This window comes from Leptinotarsa decemlineata, unplaced genomic scaffold (assembly GCF_025532065.1).
Source record: "Leptinotarsa decemlineata unplaced genomic scaffold, Ldec_3_MD MMD2_tig00026282_RagTag_RagTag, whole genome shotgun sequence".
NCBI classification, from domain to species: domain Eukaryota; kingdom Metazoa; phylum Arthropoda; class Insecta; order Coleoptera; family Chrysomelidae; genus Leptinotarsa; species Leptinotarsa decemlineata.
The window spans coordinates 22,983,713-23,011,436 of record NW_027412668.1 but is presented as its reverse complement, the minus strand read 5'-3'; the positions used below and the strand labels follow the sequence as shown (position 1 = coordinate 23,011,436).

General features: G+C 31.1%; 1 protein-coding gene across 1 annotated transcript; it reads right to left on the bottom strand.

Annotated features, from left to right (window-relative positions):
- Positions 1-955: 955 nt before the first annotated feature.
- On the bottom strand, positions 956-27,295 carry LOC111506003 (thioredoxin domain-containing protein 11). The gene is made up of 11 exons (XM_074180092.1): positions 26,878-27,295; positions 26,395-26,824; positions 17,117-17,290; positions 16,792-16,992; positions 16,221-16,308; positions 15,257-15,550; positions 12,531-12,808; positions 10,195-10,425; positions 9,952-10,145; positions 6,913-7,042; positions 956-2,281 (listed from the first exon to the last, which is right to left on the bottom strand). Exons 1-11 carry the CDS (start codon positions 27,141-27,143, stop codon positions 2,003-2,005), a joined length of 2,565 nt encoding a protein of 854 aa, XP_074036193.1. The 5' UTR covers positions 27,144-27,295; the 3' UTR covers positions 956-2,002.
- Between the last annotated feature and the right edge of the window lie 429 nt (positions 27,296-27,724).

Here is a 27,724-nt window from a genome sequence, read left to right as displayed (position 1 = left end):
TTTGAACTTTCTTCATTAACCGACTAGTTATTGTTATTCTAATATTGAAACATCATTTGGTAAACCTGTTAAAAACCAGACTAATGTTGCATTAACATGTAGTTTCATTTATTATAAAAAAAGGGATGTATATTATATTTTCAATTGTTTTATATGAAAAATATAAATTTCAAATCCCAGTATTGTTGGAATTCATTATGTATTTAGATTGAGAACTGAAATTAGACTATCAGAAATAGTGTTCCTATTTAGAACATGAAACTTTCATCATAATTATTAGCTATCATGTTGAAGTTTTGGATTAGAAAGTATTGTTTAATTGAAACGTATGATCAGTTATACACTGAGTAGTATATACAAGAGTAGTTATACACTGAATCGGGTGTATCTTATGGTACCATCTTTTTCCTGTTACAATTGTAATTCTTTACCAACTGATTCAATTATATGTAATTTTCTGCCATAATAATACTGATTATACAGTTTCATTACTTTGATTCACCCCCTTTCTCTCTCTTAAGTAAAATTCTTCCATTTCAATATAAATCTTTGTATTGCATTTTTTCTACTGATTTTTGCAAAAGTGACTCGTTTATTTCCAACTTTAACTTAACAAAAATAACTACTTAATAAAAAATAACTACTAATGACTTTTTCAATAAAAATGTATTTACGAAGTTTTGACAGGTATCTATTTTAACATCTGACAAATCAATCAACAACCTCACATTAATCGTTTTCTAAATTTTGTTTCTTCTAAAAACTTTATACTGGGTGCTAATGACTAAGATGATGTGACACCACAAATCGAACTTTTATAACCTAACTTCTTTTCTTACAACTTGTTGAAGCTCTAACCTCTGATATTTTTTTCCAGGATACAAAACCCCATTTTAATGTATCAGGGAGCTACACTTGTTTATAAAAAAGTTTAGAAATCTCAGAAAAAACTCAGTTCAAGATTATTATGAAATATATTTATTGTACAATTATTTCATGTTGAATTTTACAATGGAAGGTGTTTTCTCCAAAATTGCATATTCCCAACCTAACAGTTTTGATTTTACAGGAAATACTAATCCAGAAAAAATCCTACTCAGTAACAAATAATTACATTTCATTTCAAAAAATGCACTAGCAGATAACTCTTGGGAAAATATGCATTTAGAAATACAGAAATACACCTTATATATTTTACTTTACATAATTTATAGGTAATATCACAGTTCAATAAATAACTGAGTAAAATATGCAAACTGTTTCAGAAACATTGGAATGCTGAGACTATTGGAAAATATAAAAATATAGTTATAGCATGAAACTAATGGAGTATTTTACTAAGCTACATACATATTTGATAAAAAAAAGTTTTTGAGAATATTGTTCAATTTTAAAATTAACTAAAAAATTATTTTTCAAGTAATATGAAATAAGTAGGTACCTATTATCAATGCAAATCCATAATTTTCTCAAATAAAAAGATAATTAATACCAAGTTCCTATTATGGAAGAAGCATCTTTCTATTTCAATGTTTTACAAAAGAATAATGGCAAAAAAAATTAATTTTAGGGAAATATTGCCGTAGTTAGAAATTTTCTGATTAGCAGATTTACAGATGCAAATTATGAATTTCTTCATTGATTCAACTTTTTCAGAGAATAATTTGCAGATTTATTCAAATCAAATCATTTTTCTGATGAATTTATAATTGATACATTCATTTTGACCTTGAGTACATTAATTTGCCCAAAAATAACCAAATAGTGGAAATGTCCAAAAAAGTAAATGAAATATTTTTGAAAATTAGTTAAGAATATTAGGCACAATCGGTTTTTAAGACATAAACCAATTTACTACTACCCTAATTATTTACAGAGCAAATGCTAAATTTAATTATATCTATTCAACAAAAAATGAAACAGTATAATTTCAATTGTTTGAAGATGGACTTCAGAGTGATTTACTTTTTTCTAATCATTCCTCATGTGCCTGAAATAGTAACTATAACTCATCACGAGACCTTGACTTTTGTTGTATACCATGATAATCACCATTAGAGTTCGTATAAGAATTTAACTTATTGAAATATTCCTGAATCTTCCCATGACTCTGAGAAGAATGAGCAAATAACAAATGCAGTTGTCGTAGTTGCCTTAATTTGTGTAACAGAGCCTGTTTATGACGTTCATTTGATATTCGCCAGTCTTTCAAGATGCTATTAATCAATAATAATGTCTCTTGTAAAAGCGTTGAGTAACATGACGATTTTTCTTCTGGAAACTGTAACAAAAATGGGTTATTACATTTCCAATAAAAATATATAAAACAATACATACTGAAATATTACTTAGAATATTCAGTAAAGAAAAAAAAAATGTCGAAACGATAATTCATTCATTGATTCAATTTTGAACTAAATCATGAAAGTCAGAAGAAACCTTGGATATCATTTTTTTTGTAAATATAAGCAAAAGTCACATGATTAAATTTATTCCAAAATTGATATGGAAAAAATATTGTTGATACAAGTACATGATCTCTGTGATTCGACGAACTAAGCAGAATCTACTGTTCATCAAGTTTTAAAAAAATGTTTAAAATATGTTTTTCCGTTAATCAGCCGTCGCACTCCTACGAACGACAATACTCGAAAGTCGAAACTTGTGCGACTAACGAGGTCTTACCTTTTAACGTGTGATTCCTAACACGTTAAAAGGTAGTCATAATCAAAATTTTTTTCTCGATTTTTTGGTGAAGTAGATAAATATATAACATACATTACTTCAATTGTCTGTCAGTCGTTGCTGGGATTTTAAGATATATCTTTGGTCTTCTCAGTCAACGCACATACCACTGATGATGTCAGCCACAGTAGCAAATGAAACTTTTGGTACTTAAGGCTCCATTCGACCACGGCCTCCTATCACGGATTTTTTTCTCTCTAATTATTTCATTTTATTTTTATTAAACATGTTAAAAGGGTTGATGTCTACGATTTTTGTTGAGAAGTAATATTTACTCTTTGGAAAGTATGGAAATACTAATAACTTCACAATAAAATTTTCCTCTGCTTGTGAGGGATCATATATTCTTTCTCAAAATATTGAAAATATAAAATTAATTGTTAGCTGCGAGTATAGTTTTTCACTTAACAACACCATACTACCCCAGATAGCTCAAGACACGGAGGGAATAAATATTAATCAAATTAATCGTCAAAAGAAGAATAAATTCCTACTGCTGCTACAAATTACTATATAGTAGTGCTTAAACGATACTTTGTAGATTGTGGTCAGAAGTAGATTTATTCGAGTGTTTTACAATAAGTTTACAGCATGTCGTACTTAGAAAATAGTCCTAGAGAGACCTGTAATATATAAACAGATAAAAAGCTTTTCTCATTACCTTTGGATTTGAAGGGAAATTACAAAATAACAATGTACACATTAAATATGTTGTAAAAAAGTGAACTACATCACAAATAGACGAATAGTTTTTTTGTGATTGGTTGCTTCAAAATCATAGAGTTGACCCAAATTTTATCAACTTTATTCTATTTTCTGATGAATCACGATTAACAAATAATGGCTTATTTAATAAGCAAAATTCTCGGTACTGGGCCCAACAAAATCAATATGCAATGATAGAGGACAATTTTCAAGGAAAGTTTGGCGCCAATGTCTGGGCTAGTATTGTTGGGAAGAGAATAATTGGGCCAATTTTGATTCAAGATCAATTAAGAGGAGTTAGGTACTAAGGTTTTCTTTAAAATGAAATTGAGGATCATCTTAATAATCTACCTTTAGCAGTTTTATAGCAAATTTACATGGAGCATCTCCTCATAATACCAGAGACGTTCTTGATTACTTAATAGAGCATTTCAATAATCAAGTTATTGCAACCAATTGTCCAGTTCGGTGGCCTGCCCGCTACCGGATCTGACGGTGCTAGATTTCTTCATTTGAGGAAATGTTAAAGAAAGGGTTTACCATGCAACAGCCCTAGCCACTCTCGAAATCACAGAAGAAAAGGTTTTTACAGACATTTAGAAGTATAACACCTCAAATGTTACGAAACATGTCGAGAGAAACAATTGAACGAGCTGAAATGTGTCTTGAACAAGGAGGAATGCACTTTCAAAATTTACTATAGAGAGATTTTTAAGAAATTAGGATATTGCAAAAAATGTAAATGCATCGCTGAAATTATTTGTTGATCCAATCGCAAATAAATTAGTTGCGTTACTTTCGTCAAAAATCCTTTTTTCGGAAAGTGCTTACAAAAGTAAATGAATTATTATCCATGGCACACATGACAAAAACAAATAAAATATTATCAAGTATATTCCTCAGTAATATTTTATTTATGTTTTTTATTTGTAATCCAATCGCAAATGAATTAGTATCGTTAGATTTGTCAAAAAATCCTATTTTCGGAAAGTGCTTGTCAAAAAATTGCCGCCATTTGAAAAATAATAGTTGAACAAAAAAATATAATTTTGCCAAATTGTTTTATTCATTTCTAACATACTAGTCACTAAAACTCCGCGATTGTAATTTTCTGATATCACCTGTCCTTAGATTATTTTACGTCCGATCATGGCCACATAGATGCAATTTCAAAAGTGACTGAAAAAATTGAATAGGCCTAAGAACTTTCGAAAATGTCGCATTCTAATCCAGAATTGTCTCAGAAATCCAAAAATGTTACAATATACAGGGTGTTCCATTTAAAAATTTAGAACCAGAGTCATTTCCAGGGAAACCAGAAGTGACCGGAAAGTGAAAAATATGTGAAAACTCTCCTCTTCATATACCATTTACCTATACCAAATCTCATTTTGATAAACCTAATAGTCTAGAAGTTATGACTTGTCTAACAGATTCGTTGACACCCGAAATAGATGAATGATCATTGCTTAATATATTAATCAATAGATTATTAAATGTTTAGAAATTCATCACTACTATAAAACCAATTATTTAAAAGTATTTTTCTAACAGTCCTTTTGAAATTGATATTGTTTAGTTTAAAAATCTGTTTAAAATCTGTTTTTCCGTTAATCAGCTGTCGCCCCCATACGAACGACAAATCTCAGAAGTTGAGAAACTTGTGTTAAAGCATCTCTGAAGTCAATTTGTTGTAAAGTTTCAAATTTATGAAGTTTGTTTTGGATTTGGTTGAATGAAATCGCGGCAGAGCTATTTGATCAGCAGATTTTGTACCATGAGGGTGAATATCGGAGGTAAAAGAATAGTTTCATCGATTTTCGTATGTATTCCTCAATATTTCTGGACTGACAATACATCATAGCCTCCTTATTAGGAACAAGATACTAGATAGACTGATGGACCTTTGTTTACATTTTCTATATGCATATATAAATTAAGGGCGTCATCGATTGTAATACCAAAAAGTTTGCAATGTGCACCTGATTTATAGTTATTCCTTGAAATAATTAATTTATGAGTCTACTGTTTGTATAATTGAATGAAGTTGGTAGAAAACCAGTTTCTCGCATTGTGAATAGATTCATCGGCCATTTATCAAAAGAGTAGGTAAATTTGAAGAGGTATTAATAAAAGAATTATCGTCAGCAAAGATAACAGTGGAAGTACTATTAGGAGTATGCTGACACATGTCATTAATATATATGATGAACAATAACGGTCCAAGTACCCAGCCTTGGGAATTCCATATTTGATGGATCGAAGATCAGAAATATTTGTACCTATTTACTAGTTGCCTGTTAGTTAGATAGAATAATAATAGATTGAGAGGTATACCTCTGATACTGTAACACTCACTCTAACTTAAGCAGAAGATCGTGAGAGACACAGTATAACGATTTGGGCAAATCCCACACAGTGGAAGAACTGTTACATGAGTTGACTATCTGAGACAGATAAAGGTTGTTGGTTTAATGAAATAATTATTTCCATCCTGGCAATGATTTAATGAAATAATAATTATATCCATCCTGGCAATGATGTTTCCAAACTGGACCCGACCAATATCAACTCTTGGTGGCCCAGTTCCTTCTGCTGTTGGAAACTAAGTGGATCATGAATGTAACTGATTTTGGACTGTCCTCAATGGACAAAAATAGTAAACGGAGTTTTAAATAATTATTGGCACAACTATCAGTACGAGATAGATTAGATATTGTTGCCGAGTTATGATGCTATAATTTGTTGAAATGAATTCAAACCTAGCTGTTTTCATATAGTAAAATTAATATTTTCAACATCAAAATTCAGATAGATTACTCGTGAAAATTCAATCATTCAGTACAGTGAGATCTGCTCTGCTCAATGGTTATTGATGACATATTCATATTTCGGGAACTAACTGAGAAGTTCAAGGCAGTCAGTATAGTGTGAAATCGACACACTTCATCCAGTTTTTTATTGGCCACATCTCTCCTGGCTCATTATGCCACGGTATTTTGAAAAGTATCTAAATACTGTATATAGACTAAGGATAAAGTCATGTAACGTCTTCATCAAACACAAAGTTTGACTCACACTCTGTAGAGCGATAGAAATATAAATGTGTGAGAGGTTTTTTTGTTATCAGTATATTAATATTTTTTACCTTTGTTACTAAATATCATACTATTGTACACATCTGCTGTTACTTAATAGTTACTTTTTCTATTATAATCAAACTAATACTTTTGCAGAAAATAAAGTGCATTCATTCATTCACACAACAAACTGAACAACACTGGTAAATCAAGGTAAAACATTTCAAATTGTAACTTATGTCAATGATATTTAGTAGTTTTTGAAAATTTGAAAACAGTAGCGAAACACTTTCAGGTGAAAGATATAGGAGAAGTCGGATATTGAATGAGATTTGAATTTTCGAGGAGGATATTTAAAGCATTGAAAAATATTGTACCATACCTTTGTTTGCCGACATATGGACCAAATAGCCTGTAATTTCAACCCAGGATCCAGATTTGTCAGTATAAAACCTATTAAATTGGGAACAGTTATGGGAATACCTGATGGAAATACTCTACTTTCTGATTTCCTGAAACAAAATGAAGATTAAAGAACATGTATATAACATTGTTCTATGTTTGAACAGAGATTAATTCGAAAAATTAATACTATCATGAACCCAGGAGTTTGGCCCCTAGAAGCATGTACCTAACGTTTTTATAGTTAAGAAAGAGAGGGGAGATTAAAGTATATTGATATTTGATCCAAACTTACTAGTACTAAATAGCCAATGTTTATGTGAATTTATTAAGATGAGATGAGATATTTATTCACCTTCAAAATTTTTACAGAAGACAGTATGTTACAATAGTCACACAACAGTTTTTTGTTTAGGTACGTCATAATATTGTAGAGAGTATTCTCAAACTAAAAAAATATTCAATAATAAAAAAATATTTTAGTGTATTAGGAATGGTAACAATTCAAAATCGACAGACTTGGGGACGGTCCTGGTTGGTTTCCGGGTTTTTCCGTGGTCTTCTTTGGTTATAATCTCCAAACGTTTCTACTGCAACTGAGGCAGCCATCTTCAGTGGCGTGTTCAAAGTACTCTTCTTGATGTGTCAACTGAAACTGTGCTGATTTTTCGTGCACTTTCTGTAATGGCGGGTTCGCGCGTACTTCCCGCGCGATATGGTTGACTTGGCTCCGTTTTGGCACTTTTCAATTCTGTGTGCCAGATCTTTGGTAGATATGTTCTCTCTTTCTTTCTGTTGAAGTTATCTTGGTGTTTGTGTATTTCTATGGCTTCTAAATACATTCTTGTTGAATAATGATTCGATGTTGCTAGCCTCTTGGTATTTTTGAACAGCATCTTGTGTTCCCCGTTGGACATTACATTTTCAGCGACTGCAGACTTCTTGATCTATCCCAATCGGCAACTCCGCTTGTGCTCGACTAGGCGGGTACAAATGCTTCTTTTCGTCTGACCGATATAAACTTTACCAAAGTTACATGAAATCCTGTTAACTACCGCTGATTTCAGTAGATTTCTGCTGTCTTTTGCTGATCTCAGATACTCCGATATTTTCGTAATTTGGTTTGAAGGCAGTGTTAATTTTCTCAATTCGGTTGGTGACACCTTCTATGTGTAGCAGATAGACAGTGCCTTGGGATTGATTTTCACTGGTGTTACTCTTCTTCTCCCTTGGCGCGTAGCGCGGATTATGTCTTTTCTGTCGTAGCAGTTCGCTTGTAACACAGTTGTTAGGTGTTTTATTTCGTCGTCAACATACCTTACTTCACATATTACCAAAGTTATATTCACTATCGTGTTGATGACGGTTCGTTTCTGTTTTGGATGATGGTTGGATCCATTATGTAGGTATCGATCTGTGTGTGTTTTCTTCCTGTACGCCTTAGGGCCTAGTTGATTACCTTCCTTGACGACTAAAACATCAAGGAAAACATCAACGTTATGTCCGTGTTCAAGCAGAACTCATCAAATTTGTATCTAATATGATGCTTTTCATTTACCCTGATCAAATCTCATAATTCGGGTTTGAGCATGTTGGGGATGAACATAATGCTTTTTTCGTGCTGGATCAATTTGAATATTATGGTATGGAGCATTATGGGTTACTACTACCAATATGGAATGAACTTTTCTTGTAATCATTTACCATAATTCTAAGAATTCATTTATGAATGTTGTGCCTGATTTAAATATAAGCCTACAATTACGTATAAAGTCCATGTCACCTCCTGCATGGACAATAATGAGTCTTGGTCCCTTCGGAATATTTGATATAAGCCTTTGGTTGATTCATCTGTCCAGTTCTTGGAAGATGTATGTCCACTATGAAGATAAGTTTCATCAAGAAACACAATTAGTCGCTGTCAGCTACGAAAATAATTGTTTTTTTGTAAATACTTAATCCTCAATGCTCTAATATCCATTTTATCTATCAAAATTTTTCTATTATGTTCAGTTCTCCTCTATTTGAAACCTATTTTCCTTAAAATACTACAAAGAGATGTTTCGGCAACCACAATTCCCAAAACGTCAATTATTTTTTGTGTTTGAACTTTTTTACCGCAATACGTCACCCTTCCGTCTTATGAAAGTCATAAATAATCTGTCTAATATTAGAACACTCATACTCAGAAATATCAGTTACTGGTGCTCTTCTAAGCCGCTTCTTTCTTGGGGTTGAAAATTTTACATCTTGCTTGTTCCCCTTCTTTAACCACTTTTTCAATAGTTCTTATTGAAATACCTAATACAAAATGAAAATTTGTGTTGAAATATTTATTTTTAAAATTTATTTAATGTTACTTGTAGCGAGAGATGTTTATTTTTCACACTTGATAATGTTTCTGACTCACATTTAACACTTTGAAAATAATTGAACACTTTAAAAAAATTATTTCACGTGCTTGACTCTTAATTGTTAGGCGATGACATTTTTTCAGAAATAACACAAATTATTCAGACAATGCCAAACGCCAACAATATTAGAGGACAAGTAATGATAAGCCTCTGTACAGAACATTTGTATGTCTTGCAAGAGCTGTAGTGGGGGTTACATTGAAAATGAGTTTGTGTGCATGGGGGCAGGATCGCCATCACGTTTGGCGGTTGCTGTATATACACTTATGTCAGAAAATGATAAATTTTATTCAAAAAACGAAAACTTAAGACATGTGTTTATGTTGTTGTAATCGAGGGTTTTTTTGGTAAGTAGTGAATTTATTTTAAAATGAAAATATAATACTTTTATATAAAAATAGATAGGGCACAGTTTATATAGGTAAATTGAAGATTTTTGTCCTTTTTTTTTGTTAAATCAAAATTGTATTCATATCAGTGGACATTTCCCAGAATATAATACCATCCTCAACCGACTTTGAATACATGCATTATGAACAAGAATTGCTGCCTCCCAAAATCATTTTATTTCATTACATTTTCAGAATATTGTATATTATACTAACCATTTGGTAGGAAAAAACAATATTGTTGGATAGGTTTCCATAGTATACTCCCAAGGTAAAATATTATTCTCTCCATCAATTCTCGCAAAAACGAGGTTTTTCACATAAGACAGTTTCTTAGCAACTGTGAGGTAGATGAACGCAACACCATTACAAAAGGAACATTGTTTAGAATAGTAGAACACAGCAACAGCCTAAAACTCTCAGAATAAATTCAATTTTAATAATTAACTATAAATTTACCTCATTCTCTTTGAGTACAGATGGCAGGAATGTGTGAGTATTCAACTCATTCAACACAATTTTCGATTTTTCTTGTTTTGGATTCTTATATATTGGATGCATTGTACTTGTTAAGTTCAAAGTAATGTCAGATTCAAATGATCTATTCAAATAATTTTTTGTAAAATTCAATATGAATTCTCTCACTGACACACCATTGATAGGTTCTTGAAGAATATAATGGGATTCCATCTGAAAAATTAACATTAAATGTATGTATCTGGGAAACTAGAATTCTTAAATAACTAAGAGAAACTGAATTAATGGGAGAAATATCACATACGACTCCAAACCGAATAAATGTTTTGGAGGTAACTGTAACAGTCATGAACTTCCTTATTGATTGAACTTGCTAGTGATTCAATTGAGAACTTGCTTTTACTTTTTTCACTAGTAACTTAATCTAGATGTGAGACATTTTAGGTTCGTTTAAATATTGAGTATTTACAGAAAATCCCAAAAAAACTCCAAACAATTTTAATGAATCCATTACCATTAACCATTAACTTGGTGGAAAAATACATATAAATTTACATAACATTATAAATATTTTTTGGACACAAAAAATACAGATTTTTGACCTGCAACTAACTATATTACAACTAACAGATATTAATGTTTTTCAATCGTATACGCGGTTTCTCAAAAAATATGAATTTGGCTCAAAAGTAAATTACCATTATTTTTGACAATATCAAAAATGGTTGTTGAGAAAAGTTGATCAGAACTGTAACCTACACTGAAATATGCAATCATATCAATTACATGAAAACAATTTTTATTTCTTCAATATCTACAATGACAATGCGAAGGTATCTGCAGTGGATAAATCTAAATTGTCTTCGATTCCAGATAGAATTGGTAAAAATACAATATCGAAAATGATCAAAGAGAAAAATGTTCATCCATAAAAACCACAATATTGTTATATGCCACCTATTTTAATGCATCACAAAAATAATGTAACATAGAAGTTAAGAGACATAAAAATTATCAAAATTGTAACGAATAAAGAGATAACAGATAAAAGATTCAGATATTTTCAAAAATAAATTTTCTTTACTTGGATAAAATTAATATTTTCTGACAAACCTCATATACGACTGAAAAAATCTGATATCTGATGGTTCTATTTTAGGTTTAAGACCATGCATAACTTTTTTTCTAATAGAAAATAAAGAAGTTCTCTATATGGTGTGAACTTGAGCAGACTCCCTTTATAAAATATATTCTTCCGTTACCCAGCCGTTAACCCTTTACGAATGATATGCAGTGAAAATCGATAAATAATAATCTCATTCCTTTCACTAGTTTATACAGGCCCTTTATTAAATGCTTGTCATATTATTTTGATCATAATTTTAATTGTCCATAAAATGCTTGCCTCCTACAATTCAATGCCTCACATTCACATAAAACATGACGATATGTTTCTGTCCCTTGCCACATTGCCTGCAGCTAAGTTATTGGTTATATAGCCCTATTTGGTACAGCGGTCCTCTAATTAGACAATGTCCAGTGATACCTTTGTAATCATTCTGATATGAACCCTATTGTGTTGGAGCAGTTCAGATCTTATTTCAGTAGGTCTTTTAATAAAGGTTTGCATTGCCAGTACGCTTCATGTTTTTTATTGACCCATTTCTTGATCTGGTCCCATACCATAGCACACACATCAGCTATTTCAGAAGTTCAGGCAAAATGAATACATTCAAACTATTCTGGTCCGTCAGTTTCTTCAGTCCTTCAATGTCCCGAGTGCAGTTTAGTCATTTAGTTGGCCACATTTAGTTGCGCAATGCAAGATTGTATTCACTTCCTTTTGAAAGTCGGATGTGTATTGATCGAGCAGTTAGCTGCAATTTAAATTTCTCCTCGCACAATATAACGCAGTTATACTATGTTACTCTTCATAAAGGTAAATCATCTCTGAATGTGAATCAAAAGAAATTGTGAAACATTCTTTCAAATTTTCATCTACTATGCAGTTCCAAAATCACTCTTACTAATCAACACATGGTATAACTTCTCAGTCATTAAAGATAATATGTATATCAGCGATTCGATATAAAATTGTAACAAGATTTTTACCTAATTCTATTGAAAACACTTTTTCCGTATCAGAATAAAGATACTGTCTCTCGACGTGTTTTTCGTTAACCAAGTTAGCATCATCAGAATATGACTAAGACTTAGTCATCTCAGGGAATAACTAAATCTCCTGATTCATCTTCTGAGACAGTATTTTTGATCTGACATTTCAAGCCAGAGGTTCCAGATTTTACTTATCATTTTACCTTATTGTTCAATATGACCACAGCACTTTTGTCAGTATTATTGTTAAGATTGATTCCCAATTTTTGAGCAAAATAATAGTGTAACAAACTGTCCATAGCTAATAAGCTCAAGCTCTTGTTGGTCTTGCAAGCCAAGCCACTTATATTGATTTCTGTTCCATTGAGATTTGCTTTCTCAAAAGAAGCTGGTTGTATTTTTTCTGCCACGCGAAATTGCTTACATTTTTCTTTTTGGAACAATTTCTGTAGATTTTCTGCAGATCTTGGATCGTGTATACCTAAAATTGAAAAAGGTCTTTCCATAATTCTAAGATAAACAGATTCAGAAGAATGTGATCAACAAATCCCAAAATTTCTTGATTATCAAGAAAGACTTCACATTTTTCAACAATGTCTATATCACATTGAAAATGGTACATACCACTTTACAAATATTTGTACTTATATTACATGTTTCTCTTGTATATTAACATTTTCTCTATATCAAAATTCAAAGGGAAGACTTTATTTGCTGATGCTATGGCTTTTTCTTTTGATGGCAAAACATAGGTGGATGTACATATACAGGTAGAAGCAAAAAAAAAAATTCACATCATCATGATACTACATCGAACACCAATTTTCACATCCCAAGGACAAATTCAAGAAGCAGTATGAACTCGTTATTTTTCAAAGGTCTGGACAGTTTTAATAAACTGCCAAATAATATACAAAATTCTTCTTCTCTCCGTCTATTCGAAAGGGACTTGGTAACATTCATAACGAAAAACTGAATTAAAGCTGATTTATATTTAAAACATAAGATTTTGTTTCGATTGAATATGTAAGTAAATATGTTAGAATATTTGCGATATAGTTTTCTTACTTTTCTTGTTTGTGATTTTCTGTTATTTGGTTATATATATATATATATATATATATATATATATATATATATATATATATATATATATATATATATATATATATATATATATATATATATATATATATATATATATATATATATATATATATATATATAGATCACATATAGTTCACAGACAGTTTGCAAAACGTAAACAACAGTATCAAGTGTTTCACCGGTTTACAAAACTGCAAACAATAATAACACGTACTTCGTTCTATGATAGCTTTCTCAAGCGTTTTCAGATGTATGTAAATCTCTAATCACAATTTATGCAATCCGTGGAGGACACCAGATCCAATAATTTATATGAATAATATAGTTGGAATTATCAGTGTGGAGGTGTTAGTTATAAAATTTGAGAATGTCAACAAAGTATGGATATCATAGATATCATTTCAGTGCAGTTGTTGTAAATATTTTTTGAATTCTATGCGAAACCGCTGTAACCCAACTTTTTCAGTAGTTCAGGTACCATGAATACATTCAATTTATTCCGGTATAGAATTATACATTTTGCAAATTTGAAAAGTGAACCTATATCTGAAAGATGCCAGCCTGAAACTGGGTGGTGTCAAAAATCTCTTATATCTCACATTGAGGTTAAGCATATCGGTTCTATAAGTAATTTATCTGTCCAGGTAATTAGGCGTTTTGCTAATAAGTTTATGGAAAAATGGTGTAGCATGCATATTCAGCCAGCTAATATCATGATGTTTATGCCAAATTCCCAGCCGTTTTCTGATATTGTATATGTTGCAAACACTTTGAATTTCTAGCTTATATTGGCGAGTTAGCATATATATAGCACACCTATAAAGTAAAATTCGATAGTACAACAGCTTAGCACAGTATAGCTTTTAGCTTCAATGGAAAAAATGCCTCCGACTATAAACACGAAATATGACTGCTGCAAGAGTTTCATAACATCCTTTTTCTCTTCCTTTTTATGTTCTTGTATCTTTCCGTTTCTTTCTATTTCATCAAATAAATTTAGCAATATTTCTTGGTCTTCTTCTCTTTTCTGTTCTACAATTTCTATGTTTCTTTTAATTTCTTCTCTTTGAATTCATTATTCTTGAAGTTGTTTGTTCATTAACTTCAAAAATTCTTTTATATTTCCATTTACTGCCATCTCATCATAACCATTAGTTCATGTGTTCACCATAAACAACTAAAAAAGAGACAGGAAATGTCTGATGGATGTAATCCAACGTGGCTAGGGAACTAGTTATTTTCTGGTAGTGTACGAAAAGTTGTAGACGTAAATATTTATTTTCTTGACGTACTATCTTTTCTCGATACTCACTATAGTGATTTAATTTCTGTTAAGAATATTGGTACACGGGGGGACGATACTTCCTTGTTTGAGGTTTCGCAATAGATATATGGAACTACTTCACTGTAGTTAAAAAGTTTCAGTATCAAAGGAAAGTTTATTATTAGCGGTGAAGTGACAAAGAAATCATTTGAGTATCACACAGCAATATTGTTTTGTTTATATCTGTCCTGAACTGATTGGGAGAAACACTGTAAAACCTGCTGATTTTAGATAGATGTTGGACAAATTTGAAGAAGTATCTGTGAAATACTTGCACAAATCTGTTTAAAAATATGTTTTCTGTTAACCAGCTGTCGCACCCCTACGAACGACAACCCTCAGAAGTCGAAACTTGTGCGAGCTAACGACTAACGAGGTCTTACCTTTTGACGTGTGAATACATATAAATAGTTTTCTAGCAGGCATTTGCCAATTTTTCAACATTTGAAATTATTTTGTGTGAAAAATCATTCCATTAATCAAAGTGATGACAATTACCTGTTAGAAGAGAAGTACTGTAAACTTCTGGAAAATTTACAGTTCGGCTGTTGCAAATATGTTCATTTTCCATAATAGTTGGTACAATTTCCATACAATTTTCCATTTTGAGAGACGAACAAAAATGGTTTATACTTTTTTTAATGACTAACTCACAGTCTTTTTTTAGTTTTCTTTCAGGGCAACTGGAACTATTAGACCATACTGGATTCATGTAAGAGATAATTCTTCGATTTGATATGTTTTGGGTCAATTTGCATAATGACTTTAAATTTCTGTACTGCAATAAATCATCTGAAATTAGAAAGGTTTTTCATATTACTAAATATATTCCCATACCTAAATAAATTGTTCAATAGAAGAGAAAAAATAAAATGGAAAATGAATCACTGATTCAATATCTTTTTTAGGTAGGGTTGGGATTCTGGAGCTTATTTTGTTCAGTATCTTTATTTTTCAAATTATGTTCGATAGCGGTGTTATTTTTATAATTTCAGACAACAACAAACGTTTATCATTATTTTTTGATAATAATTCAGGTATATACAAACTGAAAATTTGCTTCTTGAACCCAAAATTTGAAAAAAAATTGTTTAATTTTGACCAAAAAATCAAATACTATAAGTAAATTAACTTCTCATCTATTTTTAAATACATTCACTGCCATATTTTCTCAACTCCTTGGTATGATTAAACATTTGTAGAAGTATTAGAAGTATTCTTGTTAATGAAACAATAAATTGTTTTGCAACATTTTGTTGTAGAAAAATTTATTTTCTTGTTTAAGGGCTTGAACCACCGACCAACACAGCAGTCAATTCGAGTGTGTGAACAAAGCACCCACATCGAACTGCCTGGCTACCGAACCAAAGGTTAAAAGACAACAAGTTAAACAATTAATATAATACATTCTAACGCTAACTCCTCCTCCTCCTTCATCATTCATTCAACCAAATTTACTTACCACTTCTTTTGGAATTAATGTTCATTGAGTGAATGTTCACAATAATATTTTCTTCACAATTATGATACTCCTGACCGATTTCTTGTAACTAAAAAAATTTGAAAAATAAACTCTGGTATATAGACAATAGACCAAACTTATACATCCACTTAGTTTTCTTCAATGAAAGTTCTATGGGAAAGTACTTTTTACATATTTTTTTCATTTGATTGCAGAGAAGATAGAATTAAACATTTCAATATAGAACTCTCATCACGAAACTTTATGCTTACTAGTGAAACAACTCATAGTAAGTAATAAAATATTTATGTCTATGAATTAATTTATTTTAGAAATCTATTGGCAAAACTAGGTATATGTATGTAACTTTAAATTAAAGATAATGTTTGTCGAATTATATGAAGTTATTCCTGTCATTTGAAAAATATTTATGTTTATGAATTTATGAAGCAACACCATTTTTCTTATAAATAAGGTATTAACGATGTGATTGAAATTATGAATTGTACACAAATAATTACATTATGCATCAGAAAAATTAATCTTTAGCATGACGACAATCTTGACATACCATGTGGTAGTAATCAGTACGAACTCTTAAAGGATTTCTTGGAGTAAATAGAATTAGAGTTGGCCCATTTTGCATATTAGTTGAAAGAGTTGTGCTTTTTGATCCACTAGGTAGAACCCATGATGTTACTTGATGCAAATTATCAAAAATCCACTTCAATATTTCATCTGGATGCCATGGTAAATCAGAAATTGGAAATATCTGAAAAAATTACGAATTTTTTCATTTCTATTTACAATCTCCAAAATCATAATTTATCAAATATTAAAACACTATAAAATTTTTTTTGCATAAAAAATATGTAAATATAAACTAAAATACCTACTAGTGTTTCATTCCACAGATGTAAGTGTAATGATGGCTGGGAAACATTAGATGGTTTCACATAAAATGTAATGCGATACTGAGGGTCCTTCTCTAGATATCTCAGGGCTGTTGTATAAAATACTGCAAAGGCTAAGCTTCCTGGAGAGGTGTTCAGTTCAGCAATAAGGTACGCCTACAAGATGAAGAATCGGAATTCTCCTTGATAAATTCCATCAACAAATAATATGATACAAATATTAACATCAAAAGTCAATCTATGATTATTGTGAGACCATTTCTTCATATTCATATATGTAGTTTCATTTTCGTAGAATGTCTATCATTAAAAAACTAAAACGATTTTTGATAAAATGATTAGCAAACAAGACATAAAAAGTGAAATACCAGTAGTTACATACAGACATTCTTATAAATACAGCTGTCACATAAATGGCACAATTTTGATTAAGAAGTACCCAGAATCAAATTTATTTGCATAAAAACAAAACTAAAAGTATGAAATGTTCATACTGTACTAATCAAAAGACTTAAACCGCTCAATAGTGAATATTTTTGGGCGTACCTATTACCACGAAAACAACACATCAATAAAAAATAAGTACAACATTTTAAAATGATTGATAAACGTTTTCAACCATAAAACAATTATTTTGATAACAAAATTAACTTGTACTATAAACATTTCTGTTGTGAGGGGAGACTCACTACCACAAAATACCACATATGCGTTTGCTAATCGATCAATCAAAATCATTACTATTCAATGAAAAAAACTGAAAATTTTACCTATTTTTTCTCTATTCTAATGTCTTGGACGTGTAAAATCCAACTATTTTGAAAACCATATATATATATATATATATATATATATATATATATATATATATATATATATACACTATGTCTCAGTAAGTTGGAAACGTTTTCATCATTAATTACAGCAGAAAAAGTTATTCATCTCAAAAAGTTTATTTATTTATTTATTTAAGGACTTGCCATTATACAATGAACACATAATTAGTGTGATTGAAAAAATAAACAATTGAATAATAGTATAGAATACCATAAAAAAATATATCAATTAATTATTAATAATAATAATCAGCAGTTTCTTCATAGTAGGTCAATACGTTTAATATGATTTTTAAAAGAGTACAAGGAAGAGTCAAACAAATCAATATATATAGCTGCTGTTCTTATTTGCTAACGTAAGCATTCTAGTGATGGTTTCATTTGGGCCATACCTAGTAGAACGGCAAGGAACTTTAAACAACTCCGACACTCTGGTTCTTCTTGTATTTACATTGAAGTTAATCATTTGTGTTAGAAATGTACAGTTCATATCACTATTTATAACTTTATGAAGAAGTCTTAGATCAATTTCAGCTCGGCGGTGCTCCAAAGTAGATAAATTCAAAAGAAGCAGAATGTCTGAGTACTCATAGTCAGACCTCAGATAACCGAGCTTAAATGCACATGATCTCAGAAATTTGTTTTGTACTTTCTCAATCATAGATATATCTGTCTGATATAGAGGACTCCATATCACGAAATTATTTTCCAAGACCGAGCGTACCAAGGAACAGTACAATATTTTAAAGGTATTTATAGAAAATTTATCTGTAGATGGTTGAACAAATCTATAAGATGAGAATCTAGAACGGCAATCATCGCTTTTCAAATTATTCTCTTTGTACATGAGGTTTGACCCAAAAATATGAATTTGCTCAAGAGTAATGTATCTTTATTTTTCATTATTTCCACCAATGCATGAAATTTGTGAAAACGTTGAAAGCTACACAGCTTTTAGAGTTTTGCAGCGAATAAATGTACCAGATATTTTAAAGTGATTGAATTAAATATGAAACGTACAAGTTTGAGATATTTCACATAGTCAGAGTCAGAAATGCTTTATTGTCATAAAAGAACTAAAACAATCTGAAACATTAACATAAAGGTCAAGAATTTAGAACAAGATATTAATATGGCTCAAGCACACTTCAAAAAGTTTATGGTAAAAGTCTGTGATAAAAAAAATTTATATGTTGGCAAAACAGGCCTAAAAACTAAAATAAAATCAGAAACATTAAAATAAAGGTCAATAATTAAAATAAGATATTAATATGGCTCAAGCACACGTCAAAAAGTCTATGGATAAAATTCTTTGATAAAAAATTTTATAAGTTGGAATTATAAGTTGCGAAGTCATCCGAAAGAAATTGCTCAATAGTATAATAAGCTTTATCTAGCAGAAGTTTTTTAACTCTTTTTCGAAACTGTTTGTAGCATGTTAACTTTCTGATTGAAAGTGGAAGATTATTGAAGTATTTTTTGCTATTATAAAGAATCGAATTTTTAATTTGCGCTGTTGACGGGATAGGGAGAGGTATATTGAATGTGAGACGAGTGGCATAATTCTGAGTTGAGTTCGAGATGTTATCTTTGTGCTTTTTGTGCATTAGGCAGACTGTTTCTAAAATAAAGAGGCAGTAGACTGTTAAGATGTGATGTGCTAAAAAAGAGGCTTACAGGAATCTTGCACTCTAGCTCCGGCAATGAATCTCACTGTTCTTTTTTGTATGGTGAAAACTTGACTCAATAAGTTTTGACAACTGCTCCCCCAAAAACAAATTCCATACCGCAAGTGGGACTCGAAAAGTGCAAAGTATGCTTTTCTAGCAGAGTGATTATTATATATAATAAAAACAGAAAAAGCCCGAGGACAGATCCCTGAGGTACTCCGCATTTAATGCTCATTTTATCTGATGATGAACTTTTGAAATTCACAACTTGAACGCGATCTGATAGATATGACTCAAACCACAACAAGATGTTTCCTCTTAATCCGTAGATTTCAAGTTTTTGAAGCAATATTTTGTGATCAACACAGTCGAATGCTTTTGTTAGATCACAAAATACTGCCACTGCAGCCTCACCAACATTCATTTGAAGGTAAAGTTCTTCTTAAAAAAGCAAACATTGCATCATTTGTGCTCTTAGAGGCTTGAAAGCCATATTGATTGGAGTGAAGAATATGATTTTTGTCAAGAAAATTTAGGATTCTTTTTTTCATTAACTTTTCAACGATTTTAGATAGAGTTGGCAGTAAAGAAATAGGCCTGAAGTTCGCAGGTATATTAGAATCGCCTCCTTCAAATAATGGGATAACTTCAGCAGTTTTTAGGCAATCTGTAAAAATACCATTTATGAGAGATTTATTTATAGCTTCTGCTAAGATATCTAATACAGTGTTTGGCAGTTTAACGAAAATTTTAAGTGGGAGATCATCCCATCCTGAAGAGTTTTTATTTTTTATGCTAGAGAGAATTTCTTTCATTTCCAGAGATTGGGGAATAGTTGAATGAGTTCGATATGGCTACATGCCTAAGGTAACCCATTGGGTTCTCATTGGTTGATATTTTTTTTGCTATTTTTGAGCAATGGAACAGTAGTAAGTGTTTAATTCGTTTGAACTCGGTTCACTATCAACAAAAGATTTTTTGCTTTTTCCTCTTAATACGTTAACGACTTTCCATGTTTCCTGCTGTTCATTATTTGCATTTGATATTCGATGCTATAATAAGTTGTTTTCGCATTTTTTATGATTTTTCTATAAATGTTCCGATAATTGTTATAGTAGGTGATGAAGAGAACATGATCTCTGAAATATTTGCGAATATAGTTGAGACACCTCAAATTTTTAGCTGAAACTTTTATGCCCTTTGTCATCCAAGCCTTCTTATTCTTAAGTTTAATGTTTTGAAGTGGAAAAGCTTCATTAAAAATGCTAAGCAATTTTTTGTGAAAGTCACGTAGAGGATCCTCAGTTGTCATATGTCCTCAATTAGAATTATTACACAATTCTGTAAATTTTTCAAAATTTGTGTTGCTGTAAACCCTACCTTGTTTGTGTTGTACTGAAGATTTGCCAATGTTATCAAAAGAACACTTACACAAAATTGTATCATGGTCAGACAAACATGTATTGACTACTTTACAACTTATTTTTTCTTCATGTAAATTAGAGCAAACATAATCCAATAGACTTGATGAATATTTACAATGTTTCATAGGCACCTCAATGTGCAATTTTGAATTGTATGTATTGAATATATTATCAATTGAGGTTTTGCTCTGCAATGCATTGTTTAAGTAATTTATATTTTAAAGTCTCCTGTTAATAGAACAGATGCATTGGTTGGAAGGCGTGATAAAAGTATTTCTAACTTGAGTAAGAAATTTTCCGTATCTGTAATGGGAGATCTATATAAACATATTATGAAAAGATTAAATCTCTTCCTGAAAATTATGGAAAATTCAAATTCTTTTTCGACCAGTAAGTCATCGTAATTGTCAATGTTAGTTATATGGTTGAGTTTTAAAAATTGTTCATGAGCTAGAATTATAGTTCCACCATGAATTAATCTACTACGGCAGAATTTTGACACTATAACGTAATTTTGTAGATGAAAAGGTTCGATCGAGTTGAGCCAATGTTCAGTCAATAAAAGTAAATGCGGGTATTTTAAACTGTCCAACAAAACATCTTCGACCTTTTTCATATGATTCTTAAGAATATGTGTATTTGATGCATTCTCAGGCCCTGTCACATTTCCTGACTCAATCGGGGATATACAAAATTTGTTTGTGTAATTTCTTCACCAGCCTCACTCAGCAAGTGAGGATTTATTGGGATGTGGATCTTTTGGATAGAATGTCAAGTTACCTTTAGGCCAGGTTATCAGTTTTGATTTTCCGGTATTTTATTTTGTTCTGTTTATGTTATCTTGCTGGTAGTTTCTTCTCTGTGACAGATTATTACATTTTACTACTGTAGATAAGAGTCCTGCACGAAAAGCTTCTTTCAGTAGAGACACATTTTTCTGATATATTCTGTCATTTTTATATTCAATGTCGAATCTGTAAGGTTCTGTGACGACTAGAATGTTAGTATTATTCATTTTCGATGAGAGCTCTGTTACTGAACATTTATGGTTTCTGTCAGGCCAGATAATAACAGTTTCAATTTTTGTAAAGTCTTTGCTATGGTTTACTGCTGTTTTAATAAGTTCATCTTGACTACAATTTGGCTTTAACATTGATTCCACCATGCAAGTATTGGTCAGTTGTCTCCTCAGGAAGCTTGCCATATTTCGTCCATTACTTCCAGCAACAAAAAGAATTTTTTAATTTTTTGTTTTTTCTTTTTCGTTGGTACACGATATATTAGCAGTATGATCACTAACAAATTGATTTTTCTGCTTAGTCCATTTATTCTCATTTCCATCCTGTGTAGTGCCCACAGAAAATGTTTTTATAATTTTACCTATGCCACTGGTATCACCTAGTGATGAGTCAGTTTGGGTTTGTTTATACATTTTTGTACAATTTGTAACTGTTTGAGTACCTACGCTGTTTTTTGGCATGTTTTTATTCTCAAGTTCTTTTTTAAGGATTTCTATTTGTGCCTTGAACTCGGATATTATCATTTCTTGTTTTTCCAGTATTTTCTTCATTTCAGTTTCATTTCTGAAGGCTTCCTCAACACAGAGTTTGTGTTGTTTCTTGAGTTCATTTATGTGTTTGTTCTTGGTTTTACTGTCCTCACTAAGCTCTATTATAGTTTTTTTTAAAGTGTTGATTTCCACTTCTTCAATATTAATGGTGGCTGTTTCACTGGTCTATTTACACTATATTCTACACTGTCAGCCATCTTAGATATTGTTCAATTCTACTTGTTTTTATTTGCAATTCTAAACTGGATTTATATCTCACCTCTGCTGCTTCTTCAATCAGTTTTATTTCTTGCCTGTTTTTCTTTATTTCCTCCAGCAAAATATCATTCGAAATAGATATTATATGCTATCTTTGGCGGTTGTTGAATGCCACTGGTTTCAATAGGATGATAATTTATAAACAATCGTGATTTTAAACAGAGCACACGAAAGAGTCACTTTGCCATTTTAATTCATTCAACACTTCACATCTGGCATCGGTATGTGACGCCATAAACTCTTCTCAGAAGGTAGGAACTACGAAACAGACTTTCGACCCGTTTGACTGTCTATACTAATACTTCTATAAATCCTAAAATTTGGAACTTTAGACAGTTTTTTGAGTTCATATCTTTGTTTCTTTTTTCTGGAAATAATCTCAAGATATATCCCTTGAACACTAAACTCAATTGATGAGAATGCATACAATCTAATAATCTTCATAATTTTGCTTTCAAGCAAACACTTTTGTGCATAATATTCCAAGATAAAATTCCAAGACTGTAGTTCGAGGAATTTCATCAAATTATTGAACACTCTTGATACCTGCTTAGAAACATTTAGAAAATTATGGTGTTGCACATATTTTAACCAATTAAAATTGATACTATAACTCTTGACAATGTCTAAAATTGGTTTTAAAAAAAGGTGATCAGAATTTGAAATAACATTCAAATTTGAAATTGAGTTAATATACAATAACTAAGTCAATTTCTCAAAACTCATCTAGAATAATAAAGAAAATCAAACTGTAATTATTTTAGACATGCAAAAGTTCAAAAACATTGAGAAACAGAGTTACCATATTTTTGTCAATCTCAAAAGATAAATGTTCATTATTGATATTAATTAAATTTTTGCATGTAGATAATAATCTATCCTTTGATATCCACATCTCTAATCTATGTAATAGGATGGCTTCGGGATGCTATGTTTTAAGGGTTATTACCAGAGAACTCAACTTGCAAGCTGCAAGAACAGTCTATTTTGCGGTAATATAATCCCGCCTAAGATATCAAATCAATCAAATCTTGACTCTAACATGCATTTTTATCCTTGAAAGTGTGTGTATGATGCACAAAAAATTTAATACTACCAGTGATTCAACAAACTCTTATAATACTAGGCATAATAGCCACTTAATAGCACTACCCATTCCTAAAAGCGCATTAATAAAAAAATACATAATATACAATGCAGTATATCTTCGCTCCACTTCTTCATATAAAAAATTTCGAAGTGCTGTTAAATGTTTTTTGCTAAATAAAGCTTTTTATACTTTAGACGAATATTATAATGAAGATTTTGACTAACATTGCAATCACTTGTATACGCACTTTATATTATTTTACTTGGTTTTATTATTTTAAGGTGTTTATTTAATTTTGAACTGATCCCTTTGTGTTACATATGTATATGTGTGTGTGTGTGTGTATATATAGTTATATGTGTACATACATAAATGTATTTCTAAACTTTGTTAACAGGAATTCTGTTCTTTGGACAATAAAGTTCTTTCTCTCTCTCCCTCTATATATTTATGAAGTAGAAATATTGGTAAAAAATAATAAAACCTGATCTTTCATTATGAATTGATAATATCGCATATTCGATCGCGATTTTCATTTCTGATCACTTTTTTTTTCAATAACAATTTTCGATATAACTAAAAATAAAGTTACTTAAACTTGAGCAAAGTTCATATTTTTTAAAAGAATTCAATAACCCATTTTAGAGTTTAGTTCATGCAGAACTATTCACAAAAATTTTTTTTCTTCAAATATTCAACAGAAATCATGTTTTGTGGAGGAAATCAGAGTTTTCAACAGCCCTCTTTAGATATTTTCATCGAAACATCAAGATTGTGGAAGGCAAAAATACCCAAAAAAGGTCGATAAAAACCTTTTTTCCCTAAAAGTGGTAATGAAAAAGTTTTCCATACGGTTTCAACATACTGAGATATACTGTATATTCATGTTTTACATAAAATTGAATTTGTTCGATAACCCATATCCCATCTCATAAACCGTTATTTTAACACCTCGACACGTGTTTCGATCACCAAGTGATCATCTTCAAGAGGAAGATTAAAATTTGTAGATCATATAAATCACATTGCTGTCAATACATCAAAGCTACTGGGCTATATATTACGAAAATGCAAACTATTATCCATCAATTCAGTGAAAATAGTGTATCTTGCCTAATAGTTTCCCGCTTAGAATATGACTTGATTATGTGGTCACCAGTTCATACAAATCACTGTATAACATTAGAAAGAGTCCAACATGCATTTCTGAGATGCTGTGCTTATGAAATGAATATGCACATTGACAATCATCATTATACAATTATTTTGAACAGTCTTAACCTAGCCCGGCGGTTCGACGTGGGTGCTCAGTCAATCGGCCGATGTGTGAGTCAATGGTTCTAGCCCCATGCTGAATGCTCGATTTTCACTTGCTATCGTCCAACCCGTGTTAGGAACCACACGTTAAAAGGTAAGATCTCGTTAGTCCTTAGCTCGCACATGTTTCGACTTCTGAGGGTTGTCATTCGTAGGGGTGCGATAGCTGGTTAACGGAAAAAACATATTTTTTTTTTTACTTGTTGACCAGAAGGAGAGAGAATGCTGATCTAATATGTATATTCAGAGACAGAAATGAATCTGTTAGTCCAGCAACAAAAAGACATCATTAGGGAAATGCAAGACAATTTCATGAGACTCCGCGAAGAAATTGATAGACATAAGGTAGAAACGAAAACCTTGAAATGTCTTCTGAAGGTGACTTGAAAATGAATTTACACCAAATTCTCAATGTATTCACTTATTACTTATTATTATTATAGTATATGTATCCATTATATTTTTCTCGTCATTTATATCTGTATTTTGAATTGTATAATATATAGTGCTTTTACTTATTTTTACATGCTTGAGTTTACTTCTTGTCTTACTTTTATATTTTTCCTTAATTGTAAAGTGTATATGAATATTTATTATATTTGATACTTGTACTATTATGAAAGGGGTGATCCCGTGCAATAAATAAATAAATTCAATCATAACATTATGACTTTATATCTACTCATGTCCCAATGACAGTACGCAATGACATTCATTAGCTCATTTGGTTTAATCCCAGCCATAAAAATCTTGTTTAAATTGAAAGGGCTATATTTTTAGAAGAAATTAGTTTTTGGAAAAGAAAGGTTTTGGCCTTTTAACTCTTCATCTATATAGAAAACAGAGTCTTAAAGACTCCATTCATGATTACTCTATTTCATTATTTCTCACAATCTAGTCATGGGTACTTGGGGATTTTGATGATTATTTTTGTTAAAAGCATTGGTAAATGATCAATCGCTTGAATTTTATATGTCTTGAATAGTTTTCCATGAATTGAAAACACTATGATACTTCTTTACTCTCAAATTGTTTTTTAAAGAATCTAATAATTGGTTTCACTGAACTTACACAATGAACTCTTTGAGTACTTACATCATCAAAATCTTTAGGGTATTCATTATTTATACGCATTATCGGATTACATATTTTTTGCAAGAATTGAATTATATGGAAAGCAGTTACAGGGCCATTATATTGTATTCCACGTCCATGTGGAGGATATGCTATAAGTACTGGCCACCTATATACTTTATTATATTGAGTCCGACATTCACTTTGGGGTTGCCAACAATTGACGGCAGCAAATTTAACACGTTCGTGCATATATTCTGCTGCCAATTGAAATTCCTTTCGTGCTGCTTGACATTCTGCATCCCAAGGAGCATAAAACATGATAAATGCCACATCACTAGACCTAGCATTTTCTATAGCTTTACTGATTTGACCCCTGTACCAATCTGTCAAGATTGTAGTCTGTGGGAAGAATGGGTAAGCCACAGGTGCTCTCGATACTTTTGGAGGACTAGAAACAAAAAATAAATAATTTCCAAGTTTCAACAGGTTGAAACTACTAACTCTTTGGCAAGAGCTGCATATGTTACCATAACAAAACAAAAAATTGCCAGATCTCTACAAAAATGGAGCATCCTTAGAGTTATTGTAAGATTTTCGCCGTCGTCTCGAAAGAGATCTGTACCAGTTCCCACTTCAATATTATCACTAACTGAGGTACAACTCGAACTGTTATTGTCGAGAGATTCGCTGATAGCATTATCATTGGAATCGTGGCTGGTCGAGGACAATATTTTAGCCTCCTTGGCCGCTAACTGTAACAAAGACATGCCCGTATCGCCTCATTACACATAAGTGAAAGTTACTCTTTACAACATTGTATTTTTCTTTCAAAAATATAATTAGGGCCAAAGTTTTCGAAACTAAAAAAGGGATGACATTTCAAAGAATATTAACCTCACTAAACTTTTGACGTTGGCTTTTTTTCCTGACATGACACGTAAGCTCCGTTCGTTTGTTAACAGTTATGAATCACAATTGCTTGAAAACTCCTTCAGGATTACAATACTTTCATATCTCATTTCCAGTAGTGATGGGCATAATCGAATTATTTTGATATTTAAATTATTAGTAATCGAATTGTTTGACTAATCAAATTATCATTCGAATTGTAAATCACTCGCAATGCGAACTTGAATCACTCAATAGACATCGATAATACAGTACTTGTTTAGTATGTGAATGTACCTTATTAGATTGGTCTGCAATTTTTAATGTGAACTAAGGACAATGTTTTATTCATTTTTATATATTGAGAATTCATTTTGAGTTTGTAAATTTATTGTTCGCTCTGTTTATGTTTCAATTTATCAGATAAATCAGTGCTGACCAATCTCAATTCGCTTTAGTC